Source organism: Odocoileus virginianus, chromosome 1 (assembly GCF_023699985.2).
Source record: "Odocoileus virginianus isolate 20LAN1187 ecotype Illinois chromosome 1, Ovbor_1.2, whole genome shotgun sequence".
NCBI classification, from domain to species: Eukaryota; Metazoa; Chordata; class Mammalia; order Artiodactyla; family Cervidae; genus Odocoileus; species Odocoileus virginianus.
In genome coordinates this window covers 92581519-92600904 of record NC_069674.1, presented here as the reverse complement: position 1 = coordinate 92600904, position 19386 = coordinate 92581519, and the positions used below count along the sequence as shown (strand labels likewise).

Sequence of the window (19386 nt, the reverse complement as noted above, 5' to 3'; positions counted from 1 at the left end):
GTCATAAAATTGTTCTGTATTAGTTCTTCTACGAGAACATTATTTCAGTCTCCTCTAGCAGAATATTGGCCCTTTGCAATTTCAATCTGTGGATTAAAGATTTTCAAGCTCAGGAAAGTCTTAGATTATATTTCAGAGGGTTTATCTTCTTTTGCTTTCCTTTTTCTGATCTAATTTTTTTCCTGGTCTTATCTTGAGGAATCCCAGTATTTCATATACGGATCTCTTTTGTTTCTAGATCCAACATCTTTTTTTTTTTTTTAACTGGAGTTTACTTGATGTTCTTAAACTGTTTTCCATCTCACTGACACCTTGTACCAATGTATGCAATATAAATTTGACTTTCCTGTTTTACAATTCTTTTTTGAGCTCTGACAAATCAGTTTTAAAATTCTATTTTCTTGACTCTTCTGTGATCACTAAACTTCTGGTTTTGATTCAGAAGACTGTATTTCCTTTAATATGTTTGGTTTCTTGAAGAGCTGTTTGTCAATACTTTCCTAACAACTCTTTACTTAGGTTAAGACTCTATTCAAGCCTGGCTGGAAATCACAGGTTCACAAGGAAGCCCCCTATGTCATGGTGTGTGCAATGCTTTATAACTCTCTTCTACTGGTCATCAAAATTTAAACCCCCTAGTCCATCAAACTAAGAGTCTTTTCTTAGCAATAATGGCATATCGAGTTTCCTCCAGTCCTTCTATTAGGTCATTCTGCTTTCAAACAGAACCCAAGGATGCTCCAGCAGCCCCTTCACTAACACAGTTCATGCCACTGTAAGATGTGTCATTGACTTGGCACCTCAGAAATTTCAAGCTACTCTTAGAGATTCTAAGTGCTCATGAAAGATGTAACAACATGACGTCCCTCTCTAATTGTCCTCTCTCAGTTAGATCTAATTTCACTGCAGTGGCCAAATCTTCTCTATCAATTATGGTTTGGGACTGTGATTGTCTCCCGTTGTCATAAAAGATGGACTTTCATTCACGTTTTTCATCCTTATTGATTTTAGTCTGTTTAAAGCAGAAAGCAAATCTATCATCTTTAGCTTTGAAGTTCTAGCAGCAATTCTACTAAAATTTTTATTTATGCTATGAACTGCATTACCAAAGATTCTTAGATTTATTTAGCTAAGTTTATTTAAGTTTTGTAATAGGCCTTTTTAGCTTTACTAAATAACTTTTTATTCTCTTACACAATAAAACGGTTTCTGAATTTGATATAAGATGAAACACTTTAATCATCAAGTCTTGCACATGTGGCCCTGTTCTTTGTTGGAGTTATCCATCTACTCTTCACACTTTATTAACTTCAGTGATATTATGTAATGCTTGAGAAAAATGTAGGCAAAATATCTAATTGCTGTCTCTTCTTTACTAAAACTAACTCTCTTAACCAGAGACATTCATATAATCTGTATAGTCTTCAAATAAGAGAACTATTATGAAGCAAGTTGTTTTAACATAAAGTTTAATTTATACTGTAGTATAAACTAAGTAAGTTACAACATACATGCAACTGTAATTTTACTGGAATAGATATGATATGTCTAATGAAATAAGAACCTGACAGATCTACAGATTTTTAAATGTATTTACTTCCAAATAACTGGTTGGGAATATCAAGTTCCATGGAGTGGTAGCTACTATTCTAATTATACTTTTAATTCAGTAGTCAACATGAAATTAAATGTCTACAGCATATTAACCCAGTGACAGCAGGAGAAAGCTCAAGTTGCCTTGGAGGCTCATTCAATTAAATGGTGGGAGTCAAATAACTAATATAACTAATACTTTAGGAAAAGAGATCAGGAAATCACCAGGAAAAGGTCTGTCAGAAAAGAAAAAAACAGAGAATGAACTGAAAATGTACACGACACAGCATCAGAGGTGAATACACACATACACACACACATACAAGAGGGTATAGGGAGCCTGGGTAATAAAGGCAGGAGAAGTATACTTTAGCAGGACCAGAAAAATAGCTGGACAAACAACTTCTGAATAGACAGAAAGAGCAAAGTACTGTATGGCTGAAAGAAAACAGAATTGTGTAATTAAAAAAAAAGGGAGTAGCAAATATCCTAAAAATAGCAACCAGAACAACACTATGATGAGAGAAATTGTCTTAGGCAGATATATCAATTGTCTGTTTTCTCACTTATTTCAATTGCATCCTGCTTCACAAAGGCTTTCAGTCAGTTTTCAAAATCCATAGACAGTAAAATCATTAGACAAGAATGAATGAAGGAAAATAATCAGGATGAGAAGAAAAAGAAGCCAGTGGCGGGGGATGGGGAGGCAGTGGTTAGTAAATAATAGGCATGCCACACAGTCCTATTTACAGTCTCAAGAGCCAAAGTAAACAGGAAAACGTGATCTATTACAAGATTTCCAGGAGCCATAAGGAAAACGATCCAGATGCTCACCAGAAGCACATGTATTGAGACTTCTGTGAAATTTACCTTATGTGTTTTTAATCAAGAGAACAGACTGTGTGATGGAGGAGATGATGCTTTCAATGTCATTTCTACAATAAATATGATATAAAATTCTGAGTGATGTTACCATAATTTCTCTCAGTTCACTCCAAATCATAGCTGCATAAATATTTCAGAAGAAGCAATTATGCAAATGATCCAGATAAGCCACTCCCAGATGGTCTGGCTTATCCAAGAGCAAAATTTAGAATATCCAGAGAACCTCATATCCTTCAGATAATCCTCAATGAATATTTTCACAAGAAATAAATCATACATGAGAAAGTCTTTCATAATACAGTCTTTGTTTACCCAGAGGTAATTTGACAAATAATTTCTGTCTAGACAAAGCAGCCAATTAATTACATGTTTTCTAAACTAAGCTACTCATGATTAAATAACTTCTCCTTACCTTATTTTCTGCTGGTTCCCCCTTTTCTTCTCTGGGGAAAGTTATTCCATTTTATAAAATGTGAAAGGAATTATTCTTACAAATAGCTCCCTGGGTGGTGGTTTAAATTTTGTTTATAGGGTAACTCTGAAAATGCTATAAACTTAGAAATTGCAAGCGTGCCTTAGTCTCACTAAAATAAGTACCTGAATTGAACATTCCTAAACTCCAGCCCTTTATGTAAGTCTTTTTTCCCTTCTTATAGGTGGAAAATAGCATTGCTGACTTAAAGAAGCAGTATCATCTCACTGAGAATCTCCTAAGCTTTAGATTTTGACAGGAAAATTTAAATGAACTCTAGTGGTAGAGTGCCTAAGTATGAACAAAACAGAAATAACTTCAGGAAACCCACAAACATTTAAGTGCCTTAAAATGAAAAATGCCCCCTTGGGGGTGGCTCACCCTAGGTGGACACACATACGAATTTCAGGACTTCCAACCACAGGTCTTAAAGGCTCTCTAACACGTGGTCTTGACAGAGAGATAGCTTACCTCAAATCAGCAGCCTTCCCCGTCTTGTTCGTGCACATAACCTCTCTGGTCTGGTATCCGATCTGGATGTCCCAGTATCTGTTCTCCTGGCGGTTCTGCCTGTTTCTGTTTCTCTTCTTCTTGATCAGCTCACGGGCCTCTGGATCCTTGACCCCTTTCCCGCGGTCCCTGGCCCGCTCTCTACTCTTCCCGCGCCTCCTGGCCTGCCTCGCTTGTCTCGAGTGGGGCATCGAGCACGTGCTCCAGGGCCCCACGTGCAGGCTGTAGCCGCGCTCCTCGGCCTCGCAGGGGCCGGCCTGGCACACCTGAAACTCCGTCAGGTTCGGGCACCCCGAGCCGCCGAACTGGGGGGGCGCCACCACGTGACGCGTCCGGTGCTGGAGCCCGCTGCCGCAGGTCTTGGAGCACTCCGACCAGGCGGAAAACTCGGACACGATGCAGTCCTGCCGGCAGGGGATGAGGCAGGCCTGTTCCAGCAGCGGCTTGGGCTCGAAGTACTCGCAGATGATATCCTCCGCAGGGACATCGTTCTCTTTCTCGATGCACGTTATCTCCCGCACCTGAATGCCCTCCTCTCCCTTAACGCACTCCAGCGGTTTCTCCAGGCTCTTTGAAATCACCGGCTGACACTGATTCCACGGGCCCAACCTCCAGTCGTACAACTCCTTGTGCCAGTCACAGACTTTGAAACAATTCTGCTGGTTACTGGGTCTCTCGGCCGGCTTGCAGTTGCTATGCAATGTCGTCCACCCTTCCACATGCGCACACCACACTGCGCGGGTCTGAATGCCTCCTGGGCCACATCCGTCTCCCATGCATCGGCCCCACGGACCTAAAAAAAATACGAGAGTTCACAGCGCTACTAGAAGAAAACCACACATGACTTCACGGTCCAGAAAGACACTTCAAGATCTAGAACGTTAACTTCCCTGAAGCGTGGTAAAGCAGGTCTCTTTACCGGGCTGTTGGAAAGTTATGATCTACACTCGATTCTTGCGGAAGGTGAACTGTGTCACAGAATTTATATAAGGTAACTGCTGGGACAGATCCACTTTGAGTCCTTTTGGGATTACTGAAAACTTACTTTTATGCTTTGTCTTAATGTGAGGTAGAAGAGAACCCTTGCTCATAAAGGTCACTAGAAACTAGTCACAGCGAAAACCAATTACACTTGCCTTACATCCATCATATTCATTTCACTAACTGGCAAAGAAAATGACCCCTTGTGAAGAACTCTGTCTCCTGCAGGCTTTTGTTTTCCTGAGCAATTAACTATTTTGTACAATGTTCTCTCTTCTCCCTCGTTTTCCAATGCTCCACCTCCTATGATCTCAAGAATTTATTAGTTTTACACATGTGTTGACAGAAGTGTTTACTTTCTGGTAACCAAAGCTGGGGAGTGAAGAATCTTCATTTTATAGCACATTCTGCCTTTAAGTTTAGCAAAAAAAATTTTTCTTTCTCATCTCTGCTAGTAAAATGTACAGATGGGCAAGAGGATAAAAATTTAGCTAAAAGACTTCTGTAATTTTCTGCATCTTAAAAGGTTACTTCACATTTTATCAATTTATTCATTTCCTAAATATGAGCTATGTGGTGGCATTATAGAGCAATTTTATGGAATACTTAAGTCCGAGGCTTTAATATGAAACGTGGGCTCTTAACCTTAGAATCCTTCTTATCATAGATTAAAACCAACTTATATTTGCATATATCATTTGTTTTTTAAAGATAGGATTCTCAGGGCTTTAACAGACAAATATCAATTTACATAATTGAGATTACATTATTTTGGAATTTTAAAGAAATGTAAAAATCGTAGAGTCATATTATTTTCAAAATGCATCCATGGCATCTGAGGGATTATTTGGTGTAGACTAGAGCATCTTCAATAGGTTATGCGGGAAGGGGACAGGCAGCATACAGGGTTGGACTCTCGGGTCACTCAGTCCCACCCCACTGTCCTCCTTCCTCATGGCTTCTTCCCTAAGAAAAGCTCCATTAATAGCATTCATTTTTAGACATGTTGAGATTATATATATATATATATATATATATATATATATAGTTTGAGAAGAGGCTTCTGTCTGAAAAGTAAAAAACCACTAAACTAGGCCAGCAGGTTCACTCTATGGATGAAGAAAACAAGTGCCAAGGAGAAGTGACTTGCCAAGTTCACATCTGAAATGAATAACTAAACCATCCTGGATTTCAGATTCAAGTTCTGACTTTTATTTTTATGATTTATCCTAGATTTTAGAGCTTTACAGTTAAATACTCCCGTACACTACAAAGAATGAGATATGAAGAATGTGCTTCTATTTAAATGTTTAATTTTGTTTAACTAGGAAGATGTTTACAACTTGGGAAGATGTTAACTTCATTACAAATGGAATAGTGGAGTTGTAAATAGAAGAGAGATTGATTGAAAATATTATTCTAACTAATCACAGTTGCATGAAGATAAGAATTCGATATGTGGCATACCCATATCATTACTTTATGAACTTCATATGCATATGTAATGAGTCATAAAGGGCTTCACATACATTTATGGAAACGGTCCTCCCATAGTTCTGATGTCAAAACTTTATGAGCCAAGAAGGACAATGAATTTGTTACATTTTTAAACATAGAATACCTGATAGTATGTTAATTATGTTAATATTACTTTTAACTTATCAAAGGAAAATATGTATTCAGAAATCTGTTGATGCTTGCTTAGAGATTTTCTAAATAACCAGTTTGAGAATCAGAATATGGGACTCTTCTCAAGTGAACATAGTGATATATATATATATATATATGTGTGTGTATATATATATAATTTTAGTTACTTACATACATCTTTGCTATCTACTCATTTTCCTGATTGTACCTGAACAACAGTAATCTTTACTTCTCAACCTAAACACAGTACATAAAGACACATTTATGTTAGATCATCAAGTTATGAGTTACATACCATTAAATCTAAATTTCAAAATATAAGAGTCTTGAACTAACTCAAAGTATAAAACCCAGCTATAATTCAGGAGAACTTCTTAATAATTCATTGTTTTCTAATTCTTGATATAAATATGAAATCAGACTGAATAGACCACATCAGATTAGGACTATTAAGAAGTTAGTCTTTTATCCTCCAAGTAAAAATAGAAGTTACAGATTTGCCACTTAAGAATATTTAATTGTACTCCTTAAGTAGGTTGCACTACTACTAATGGGTATGCTTCAACTAACTGATGAAAATATTTTATTACAGACATCTGATTATACAAAATGTTAACTGGCTTTAAGTTTGTATGTGATTATTGAGTAAGCAAACACACATAACTAAAAAACAAACCATCTGAACTTAGGAAGCAGAAATATACACTACTAGTTAACTATTAAGTTTGAAAGTTACTTGACATAAATAAGGATGGGTGAAGCTCTGCATGTTTCTCACATCATGTTTACTACTATTTCAGTTAATTTACTAAATAATAGTTTGGCAATATCTGTTAATCACATTAGACTCGTTCTATGGCCCCTTAACAATAGAACTCTGCATATTTTTGCAAAATTTGGCTTGATCATATCTTTTTAATTTTCATGGCTGGCTTCTGAATGAATTTCCTCAATTATTTTGTTCAGGAAAGAGAGAGTTTATTTTGTAGATCTTTTTATTCAAGGCATTAGTTACATGCTTAGGGCTTCCCAAGTGGCACCAGTGGTAAAGAAGCCGCTTGCCAAGGTAGGAGATTTAAGAGACACAAGGTAGGAGATTTAACCCAGGATTGAATCCCTGGGTTAGGAAGATCCTCGAGAGGAGGGCAAGGTGACCCACTGAAGTATCCTTGCCTGGAGAATCCTATGGACAGAGGAGCCTGGTGAGCTATATAGTCCATAGCATTACAAAGAGTTGAACATGACTGAAATGACTTAGCATTACATGCTTAATATCAATGCCAACAGGAAAAAAACTGAATTCAAGGAAATGTCTACACTATTTCATACACACTGATAATGAATAAATATTTCTAAAGTTTTCTTAGATATCTAGAAAGAACATATATTCTATATACAAATTCAATTTTCACTTCAAAAATATTATCATAGATTCCTATTAATCATTTAATTATAGATAACATTGTTGGGTTTATTTTATTCCAAGTATATTTACACTGAGAACCAGGAGGTATCCCAAGAAAATTCTAGAGATCTACAAAAATACTCACTAGGTTAAAGGAAAAGAAATGCATGAGGGCACCAGTGAAAGCAGAGGTGGCAATGTAATCACAACTGAACTTAAATAAAGCTCATTCACGTTGCAGGCTATCTTATCTGTGTTCTTATCTTCTCATTGCACCATGGGTATTACACTTGTGTCCAGTTGAAAAACCAGATCTTCACCAATGTATACCTGATAAAGAGCTATATACTTCTGTCCTCCACGTGCTATTAAAATAATCACACATTGAACAGAAAGGGGATCACATCTAAAATTGTTCTTGACAGCTAAGAACTGTCAGCCCAGTTAGCTACCATGTTTTAAGGACTACAAATATTTTGAAGTACAATTTGAAAGCACAGCATTGAAATTCTATCGAGGAGAACATGAAGTTGTCTCCCAAATATAATATGAGAATGTGATATTTTTAATTTATATATCTCTGAATAGATATTAAATTGTAGCCCCACATCTTATATTACTTAGAGTGGGAAATGGTGTTGGAAATGGTGTGTGTGTGTATCAGGATGTTTGATTTTTTTATTTTTTAACAAGAGTAGAAAGAATTTACATTGGTTTGAAACTTGCTTCATTTATTGCTCCTGTTCATGATTATTTTCAGAGAACTAGGAATCTAATTGTACAAAATAAAACATAGGTAGCTTTTTACTTGAGGGCTTGGGTAATATTCCTTTATGAATGGAAATGTATTCCTGCATACAGATTTATAGGACTGTGTTCATTCAGTATCACGCAAAGCGCTTTTAAAGATGCAGGTCAATAAATGTATGTAGAACACTTAGCTTGACAGATTTTATGTAAATTGAGAAAAAACACTGGATGTCTTATTCCAGCAAAAAGAAGTTTCAACAACTGTTTACATATACAAAATATTTATGTAATTGTTAGATTCACAGTCCAAATATTTTCACTTGGAACTGATGCAAAATTATCCAAAATTGTTACAACAACTTTAAATGAATTCTATGTGGCTTAGTTTTCTACTGGCTAGTGCTTTAAATATGATTCTTAACTAACTTTCAAAAAATGTTTATAAAATAATGAATTTATTTTTATTCCTGCTAAAGAGGATTTCATAGCATGCCTATTCTCTTCATGTCATTCAAAACTCTCTCTTTATTTCAGTCTACAAAAGACAGTCTTTTAAATTTAAAATTAGTATGTTGCCCACCATATTCAACACGACTCCTTCTAAGGTTGCTTTTTTTTTTTTATATGTCAAGGGCATGAGAACAATAAAAGGTTGAGTCTATAAAAGGCCACATTATTGACAGGTGGCTAGCAACTGTTCCAAAGAGCCTTATAAAAGATAAACACTATAAAAGGAGCATAAGAAAATTATGCAAACTACTTTCTGTCCTTGTTTGCTATAAAACTCTCAAATGAGCCAGTTTCTTATTTGAGTAAATATGTTTGCATTCTACAAATGAGATGGTGCATTTTCCCTCCTGGATTTGGTTATGGAACAGCATGTCCTAGTTTACCAAGATCAAGGAGTGTACAGCTTTGTAATATACTGTATTCTGTCTCAAGATTGCTGCACCATATTTTATTTTTGAAATATACAAGTCACAGAATTAAAAAATAAATTCTATTTGTTTATACTTGAGTAAATACACAGGGAAAAAATAACTAGAAATGACTGCTAATTATCAGAAAATTCTTTATAACTCCCAGAAACTAAAGGTAAATAGTCTTCATATTTTGCTATCATTCTATTAGGCAATTAAAAATATATTTAAATAAATTTAAGGTCATGCTATAAGTTGCTTTATAATCTGCTATTTTACTTTACAATCTGCCATAAAAGTCACTCTGCTTCAATACATGGTGGGCAGGCTCAGGTACACACACACATACACGTACATACACACAGAAATACAAAGACTGATCCTACTAAACACTTAAAGTCAGATACTCTTCATATTTGCCCAATTAGATTTATATTTTTGTTGTATGGCAAGTTGTATCAATTTACAGTGATTTATCTAATTGATATTCTATTTTTGGAAATTTAAGTCTTTTCAAAAATTGTTTCCAAACTATACAGAATATTACAATAAACAATCACTGTTTTATATTGGTCAGGTAATTTAGTCAAAATGTTTTCAAATTTTCAAGCTTTTGATACATTCAGTATTGCAAATGTGTCCATCCAAATGTACCAGCTTGTCCTCCAGACAGCCATTTACAAATATACACTTTTTCCTGATAATTTACAGACTGCTTTTTTTTTTTTTTTTAATCTGGGCTCCTACTGGAGGAATGTTGTGCTTATTTCCTCAGAGTCCATCCTTTGACTATTTTAACATGCAGATAGTCTTTATTCCCTTAAATCCAATCCTTTGTGTACTGTGGTTGACAAAAGACCTCAAAACTTTTGAAGAATTCTAGTGTCTTTCCTTGTTTCCAACACTGAAAAATAATTTTGCTTATTCTGCATTTCAAGGGATTTTTTCCCATGGATAGAAGCCAACATGTGATCTTAAATGTCTGTCTTGAAATAATCATATAGATTGGTAATTCAAATGCCTGGCATATCATACCACTCTATGTTATACTAATTGATTCAATTATAAGTATGCACTCTGTCAAGAGGACCCCTTTGTGTAGATTTATGAGCATAAACAATTAAATTTTGAATATTTACTGACCTAAACTGATTAAATTTCCCTTTTAGAGGAAAAAAAATAGGAGTGCTCATAACTTTTTTGATTTCAGTTTTAATTTCATTTTAATTTAAAATATAACTCTCAAATGGCAAATAAGTTTGGTAGATAAGGAAAGATCACTGTGAAGTCAAGCTGAGCTTTCATCTTCAATAAGTAATTAAACTTTAATAAGTTATATAAGAGTATCAAATTAAGTGTACAAAAATTAGAACAAGCTCTTTAAATCTGATGAGACAATGAATGATGAATCAGTGACTAGAAAAGCTGATTTCACAGTTACCAAATATAGCAATCTATTTTCAGGCCCTATCAATTTGATCTCTCTTATGAAAATTACCTAAACTCTTTGAATCTTGATTTCTTTCCTTTGTAAAACATAATATAATATGTACCATGTCATTAACTTTCATCGTCTCATATCACTATTGGATAATCACTAATACACTAAGAACCAACATTATGAGGAAAATTTGTGATAAAGTTGGGAAATGCTTTTTTCTCACACAGAAAGATTTCATTTTTTTGTGACAGTCTTTTAAATTCTGCATGCATCAGAGATGATTTCTTTAGGCTAGACTCCATGAAAGGCCATTGACTCATGATCCCCCTGGAAGCAGTTTCTTCAGCACCAGTCAATATTTAGAAAATTGCAGGCCTGGCCAGTGTTGACCACAGCCACATAAGAGACTCAGAACTACCAAGCTAAGCTGCTTCCAGATTTCATGGAAATTTGAAACTGGAATTTGAAACATGGAAACTAAGATGATTTTATTGATTATAATCAGCTAAATTTTGAGGCAATTTGTTATGTAGCAATAGATATCTAACATAGACTATGGTCCTGAAAGATGTATGTTGCCATAACCCAAAATCAAATTCATGGGAATGGAATGCTGGAACCAGGCAGTGGCCAAAGTTAAAAGGGCAATGAGGAAAAAGTGTTAGTAAGAGACAAAGGTGCTTTTAAAAAAAGGCTGTTGGAAGAAGCCTAATGGAAGCTGCCAGTAAGAAAAAGAAGTGAGAAAATCTTAAAAGAAGATATACAAATGGCCAATATGCACATGAAGAAATTTGCAACATCACTAATTATTAGAGGAATGCAAATCAAAACTATAATGTGGTACCATCTCACAGCAATCAGAACAGCCATCACCAAAAAAATCCACCAACAATAAATGCTGGAGAGTGTGGAGAAAAGGGAACCCTCCTACAAGTGAAAGCAAACTGGTTCAGTTACTATGGAGAATAGTGTGGATGTTCCTTAAAAAAACTAAAAATAGAACTACCATGACCTAGCAATCCCACTACCAGGCATATACCTGGAGAAAACTATAATTTCAAACAGATGTAAGTACCTCCAATGTTCAATGCAGAGAACCTGGAAGCAATCTAAATGTTCATCAACAGAGGAACAGTAAAGAAGATGTGGTAATATAGGCAATGGAATACTACTCAACCATAAAAAATGAAATAAGGCCATTTGCAACAACATGGTAGACCTAGAGATTGCCATGCTGAGTGAAGTCGGTCAGAAAGAGAAAGACAAATATCATATGATATCACTTAAATGTGGGATCTAAAAAAAATGGTCCAAATGAACATATTTACAAAACAGAAAGAGTCACAAATATAGAAAACTTACGTTTACCAAGGGAGAAAGTGGGGGGAGGGATAAACTAGGAGATTAGGTTTGACATATGCACACTACTATATATAAAATAGGTAACTAATAAGGACCTATTGTGTAGCACAGGGTACTCTGCTCAATATTTTGTAATGGCCTATGTGGGACAAGAATCTATAAAAGAGTGGATACATGTGTATGTACAATGGATTAACTTTGCTCTACAGGAGAAACTAACAATGTTGTAAAGCAACTATACTCCAATAAAGATTTTTCAAAAAATAAGAAGTGAGAATCTTATGGAGATTGAGGAAAGGGGATTCTTATATCGTGACAGAGAGTTTAAGCAATACTGTCACCTGCAGTAATGTAAAATAGAAAATACATCTTATGAACTGGGTAATCTAAGATCCCCAGTCAGAGTTTTGAGGGTGCCACCTGTTTTTTTTTCAATTAGAATATATCTAATTGTCACTTCCTAGTCACCAAATCCAACTAGCAATGTCATGAATACAGTGGTATTCACTGCATGGGAAATAAATGGGGAAATAATGGAAACAGTGAAAGACTTTATTTTGGGGGGCTCCAAAGTCACAGGAGATGGTGACTGCAGCCAAGAAATTAAAAGACACTTACTCCTTGGAAGAAAAGCTATGACCAACCTAGACAGCATATTAAAAAGCAGAGACATTATTTTGCCAACAAAAGTCCATCTAGTCAAAGCTACGGTTTTTCCAGCAGTCATGTTTGGATGTGAGAGTTGGACTATAAAGAAAGTTGAACACCAATGAATTGATGCTTTTGAACTGTGGTGTTGGAGAAGACTCTTGAGAGTCCCTTGGACTGCAAGGAGATCCAACCAGTCCATCTTAAAGGAAATAAGTCCTGAATATTCATTGGAAGGACTGATGTTGAAGCTGAAACTCCAATACTTTGACCACCTGATGCAAAGAACTGACTCATTTGAAAAGACCCTGATGCTGGGAAAGATTGAAGGCAGGAGGAGAAAGGGATGACAGAGAATGAGATGGTGGGATGGTATCACCAACTCAATGGACATGAGTTTGAGTAATGTCCAGGAGTTGGTGATGGACAGGGAAGCCTGGCATCACAAAGAGTAGGACATGACTGAGTCAATGAACTGAGTGGGATTTTCTTTTTGACAAATGTGTAAATGTTGTCTCCAGGATGAGGGAGTGATTGTGTCTGCTATATAGACTCAAGTAAAAGCAAAGCTTTTGATTCATTTTACTAATGAGAATTGAGGAAAACACCTTTTTTAGATCAGTATCTGCCTACCAAGGTCCTGTTGATTTGTTGTAGTTTAAATACCACATCTCTCATACCATCTGCAAATCGGCCTAATACATGGTTAAGTTTAGAGCAACTTGCTGTTATCTTCTACAATCCATTCAGTTCTACCTTTTTTGGAAACACAACAGGCCAATTAGACGGGAATATGATGTGGACCATGTCTCCTGTGTCTTTTGAATGTTTAATGTGGCACTAATTTCTCCAAGGATGTTAGATAACATAAAATGCCTCACTTCCTACCTACAGTTCATCTCAATCTTTCAGATAGTCAGAGTCTTAGTAACTCTCAGTAGTAAGCTACTGTACATCAGCCTAGCAGGTGATATCACAAAGCAGGTAATATGTTGATATCACAAAATAAATATTCTCTTGGCCCTTTCCCCAATTGGTCAAGAATGACCCCATGATTGGTAACTCTCTCCCAATATCAAGTTGTTCATGAGTGACTACCAAGTGGGTTTCTACACGCATCCTCAGAGAAGCTCTGGGAAATCAGGCTGCTCAGCTGTTGGTGAATTGAAGTCACACACATCTAGTTAAAGTTGTGAATAATCTGAAGTCACAGGAGTAACCAGAGGTGGAGGTGGAGCCATAGAGATTTGAGATGGCACATAAGTGGCATCTCATGCTTAGCAAATGATGGGGAGTGTTTTGGTTGTGGTGGTGTTTTTCTTCTAAAGATGCCAAATGAAAAACATCTGTCTAAGAACAATATACCTTCAGGACAAAATTGCTGAAAGCTGAATAAACCTGAACTTTTATCATGTTTATTCATTCAATAAATATTTAGTGTTTAGAGGGCCTACAATGTGCTAGGTGCTGTGATAGGCAAGAAAATAGATATTCATTAAGAAAGCACTACAAAAGGTGAAAACATCAGAAATGGAAGAGTAAACAAAATATGGCATTAAATAGAATGGAATAGTATTCATCCTTAAAAAAGAATGAAATTGTGATACATGCTACAAGATATATGAGCCTTGAGAACAGGCTAAGTGAGGTAGGTCAGACACAAAAGATAAATGTACGACTTCACTTATATGAGGCACTGGGTTGGCCAAATTCATAGAACAGAAGGCAGAATGTTACCAGGGACTAAAAGGAAGAAGCAAATGGGGGGTTATTGTTTGATGCCTGCAGATGTTTCTCTTTGGGATGAGGAAAATGTAGGGATGGTCACTGGTAATAGTTACATAACAATATGAATATACTTAGGGCCAATGAATTGTTCAATCGAAAATGGCAAAATGGTAAATTTTATATTATGTACATTTTTCCTTAAAAAATAAAATGTTACAACAAACTTCAGCCAACACTTTTTATATTCAATCTATAATCTTATGAAACTTTAAGAAACTTCTGGATATAGCAACATAGTGTCAAGGTTCTAGGAAGTTACTGTCCAGTTCAAAGCTTTGGGGAATTCTTAAATTCCTTGGGCCTAGAGGCAATTTATTTGAAACCTTCAAGCAAAAAGGGAAGAGGCAATTTTAGACTGAATAGACTCTTCCTTGTTTTATTAAACACTGAAAAAAGACAGTAGCTCAGAAACACCACCATTATTATCTTAGGTCTAGTGCCTAGCGTATTAAATACATAGTTATCATTATAATATATTTCATGTTCTTCTGATGATGTTACACCATTAACTACATACAATAATTACAATACAATTTTAGCCATTAATGTGAGATTATGGATATGATCTTCACAAAATGTAAAGATCAGAATGAATGGAAGTAATAACCTTTTGACATCAGAGCTGTTTTCATTGTTCATTTAGAAACATTTTATTCTTTGATTATTTGGGATATTTTTTGCCCCTACTTTCATTAACAAATATGTGCATGCCTGTTACTTTTTTGTAAAGCATATTTTAGGTTTACTTTACAGTTTACTATTCTTCTGCATATAATAAACCACTCTAGGAAAACAGACCAAAGTAGATTCCCCCCCCACCCAATATGATATAGCAATTAATAAGGCTCACACACGATAAGTGTTAATTTCTTTCTCTTGCTCACTGGGGCAGGACTACATTACAGGCAATTATTAAGGATAACAATAAATTCAGTTTTTATCTTCTTACTTAAAATGTTATACATTTAGGAAACTGGGAAGTATGACTTTTTAAAAGAGACTAGAAGCTTTCCTTCATGGTTACCTTTTAATCAATGTCCATATGCATTGCTATATATTTTCATAATTTCCACATAATTTCCATTGTGCTAAATGTTGTGATTAAGAAAAGTAAGCAACTCAAGTACCTGAAACATCAAATTTTTGCTACCAATATTTCCTCTGAAGCCAAGTTAATCTTTCCAAACTCTATATAACCAAGGAACTTGAGTTTATAGTTTAGGGCAGTAATTTGCAATATCAGTGACTTGGAAATGTCTAGTAGACCTTCAATTATTATTTCCATAATGGAGAAAGTCAAGTAAATTTATAAAGTTAAGCATGAGTCCAAAATTATAAGATGCAATGAAAAATAATCAGTATGTAACTGAAGATTTGAATGTAAAAGCTTAAGTTTCCCCAAAAATGAAATGAAGAATAGCATGATTTTTTAGAAGGATCTTCCCAACTCTGACAATAAAATATTATCCATAAGCATGCACAAATTTCTCAAGAGTTAGAGTTGATCAGTATTTTTCATATAATAATTTCATTTTGTAAAATACAGCATATGTAAGACAGCCCCAAATTAAGTTATAAAATGGAGAGCCAAAACAGGATTTGATCAATGTTGAGTATTTCTAATTACCTAATAGCTCAGATGGTAAAGCATCCATCTGCAATGCAGGAGAGCCAGGGTCAAACCCTGGGCCAGGAAGATCCCCTGAAGAAGGAAATGGCAACCCACTCCAGTATTCTTGCCTGGAGAATTCCAAGGACAGAGGAGCCTAGCAGGCTTCAGTCCTTGGGGTCACAAAGAGTTGGACACTGAGTGATTAACATACACACAATTCATGTCCTTTCTTAATAAAATCAGATATTCAGTTTTATCTTCAAAGAAATGTCACCGATAAAGTAGTGTTGAAGATGCATATAGTTCTGTTAATTGTTTTTTAGTAACTGTGAACATTATATCTTTAGGAAGAGTTAATTTTACCCTAAAACATTAAGATCTTACTCAGAATTAGGGAGTCAGAAAAAAACATCCATTTTCTGATTTTTTTTCTATGCACATTTTTGTGTTTGGGTATACATTTCTCCTTGATTATTAAATTTCCATGGCTGAAAAATTCCATAAGTATTAAATAACTATAATTTAAAAATCTATTACATTAATACCAGTGTATCAGGCCAATCTATACTTTAAGACACACCATTAGTCTTCTTGAAGACACATGGAGATGTGATGCTTCTTTTGCTTGATTAAAATCACAGTAAGGATGCATTTAAAAATATATGTATCAATTGAAATTAACTCAGGGCATAATTTCACATGGCTTCACTGATTAATTGGTTCCAAGAGGATGATAGTGAATCAACTAAGGCAGATGGTTAGATGAGGAATATGAGAGCTGACAGCTGCACATTCATGGAAATCGTAAAATTTAAAACTAAGGACACCACTGTGATAAACAGTGCAGCATTTTGTAGCCAGGGATCTTCAGACTATAATAGTTAAGTGCAGCTTACACAAATATCATCCAAGCCTGGGTCAGAACCCAGGTGTCCTGACTTCCCAGCTCACATTCCCTGACTTTCTACTCTCACACTCTATCATAGCAGACTTCATTTCAGATGAACAGCTCACAGTGGGACTCTATTTCTCAAACTCTATTTAGTAAATTATCAAAGTGACCTCAGGCTCCAAAAATAATTCATTAATTTACAAACAAAAAGTATCATTATCTTGGAATCTGTGACTTGGAAGGATCCATGGAGATTCTGTAATATAATCTTTCTTTGGTTCTTTTAGGCTCAGGTGGAATATTTCTGGTGACAAGAGCTCATTGTTTAGCAATGTCACTCACTCTGCTGGTAGAGAGCTTTATTTATTAGAGATTTCTTCCCAATATTTCTATAAATTAATCTTTCTAAGAATTCTAAGCTAAACTCTCCCTGATGACTTTCCAAATATTCTAAGACTCCAAACTAAATACTAATCTACTTGTTTTTCCCCTCTTATTCCTAATAGGATATCTGGTCTGGTCACTAGACTTGTAGCATTTTGGTGGCATTGTTAGATTGTGCCATAATACGATAGGGCGATCTGGAAACTAGTAAAGAAAACAAAACAGACTAGACAAATAAAATATCTGACAACATCCACATATCTTTTATTCTAATTGAGATAAAAAATAATAACCTCATATCTGTTTCAACATGATGAGTCTTAACCAAGCCTCTTAACTCTGCTAACTCATCTCACACATGTTCCGTCAACATTTAGACTTTTTCAGTTTATTCTATGCTAGGTAATGGATTTACTCACTATGGCTATTCCTTTGGTAATTGCTTGGCTAACTCAGCCCCATTAGGACAGAGGCACATATTGAAACTCCTGTCCCCGAACACCTATTTATTCAATGAAGCCTTACCCAGAGGTTGGCTCAGGGAACTAGAGGTACATTTTACCTCTGAGCTCTTCCAGATTCCTTGATCAGCAACTCTGATCCATGTTCTTGAGGTGCCATGCATGCAGTTATGCATGAGAGGTTACCCTCAGAAGGCTGTAATTCCCCTGCATTGCCCAGAACTGGTAACCTTTTAGTTTACATTTGAAGGCTAATGTTCATAATATATGTCTGCATGCTTTGATATGGTGTACATATAATGCTACAAAGAAATAAAGACTAATTACAAGGCAAACACTTCACACATCTATCTACATCAATTTAGTATTCTTTCGGTGGAAAAAAATAAGGATTATTTAAATCGAAATTACACTCATAAATGAAATTCTTATTATAGGAAGCAATTCCAGTGCTAAAAATGTTCTCAGCATTCTATACTGAATGCTCATTATTTGCTGGAGTACAAAGGTCACAGGGGCTCACAGATCACAGATGGTCTCTAGGCTAAATAGGACAGACACACCAGCAGGATAGAGGAAACTTGAATTTGGATTACTAAGACTGTGTTCCTCCTTACTAGAGTTTAATCTTAATTTTTAAAAATTTCGGTGTTCTGTGTAGGGGCACTTATCATGAGATATACATTCAAAGGTTTAAGTGTACATTATCAACTATAGGTATAATGTTGTATAGCAGATCGTTAGAACTTTTTAAAATGTGCCCATGGATTAATATTTTCCCCCCTCCCAGCCTCTGGAAACCAGCATTTTTACACTCTGCTTCTATGAGTTTAACTATTTTAGACAAGCCCATTGTGAATCACATTTTGTTTATTCACTCATCTATTGATGGCTATTTGGGAATTTTCTTTCACATTATTGAAAAATCATTATTGGAAAATTCAAAATAGTTTTTATTGTAGAAAAACACGAATGAACATTATCTTCTTTTTAAAATATGATATTGAGAAAAAAGAATCAACTATTGACTTTTTATAACAAATTCTGAAGTAAGTTCAATACAACACAATTGTTAAAACCACCATGCAATAAATTTAGGTAATCTGCTGCTATTATTTTGAAGAGTGGGGCTGTGGAGACACACACGTTAGCAAAATAGCCTTAATGACATGCTTTAAATCATACTTCCTTGTCATATATCACAAGTTAACACTGAATACTTTTAAATAGTAGAGTAAGTTTTATATATTACAGTCAGAGAGGAAAATGAGTTCACTGGGGGCCTAAAGAAGGATATTCTACTCCTACTAGGGAACACAAAGTCTGATGGAAATAGTGGTATTTCAGTTGGAGAGATAGAAATGGAAATCACAGGACATAAGGTTGGACATACTAGTGTGGGAGGAGAGAGTGCCAGGAATAGGGGACAGCATGAACAAAACCAGGAAATGAGGACTGTATAAATAAATAAGCACATGGGACATAGGTCTGAAAAGGAAGGGGAGCTTGGGGCCAGGTTGGGGAGTCACAGGCAACTTTTCCATAAGTGTATCCAAGCTTAATATAGCTTACAAAACTTTACTACAGGTATTAATAAATCTCAACATCCTTTCAAAAATATGCTTTAATTGT

The 19386-nt window shown here is 35.4% G+C and overlaps 1 protein-coding gene across 1 annotated transcript in view; it reads right to left on the bottom strand.

The window, feature by feature from the left end:
* Nucleotides 1-19386, bottom strand: part of THSD7A (thrombospondin type 1 domain containing 7A) — a 446988-nt gene that overhangs the window by 260827 nt on the left and 166775 nt on the right. The window contains exon 2 of the mRNA XM_070470953.1: nt 3422-4253. Within this exon, the coding sequence (XP_070327054.1) occupies nt 3422-4253 (832 nt within the window). The remainder of the gene's footprint in view (nt 1-3421; nt 4254-19386) is intronic.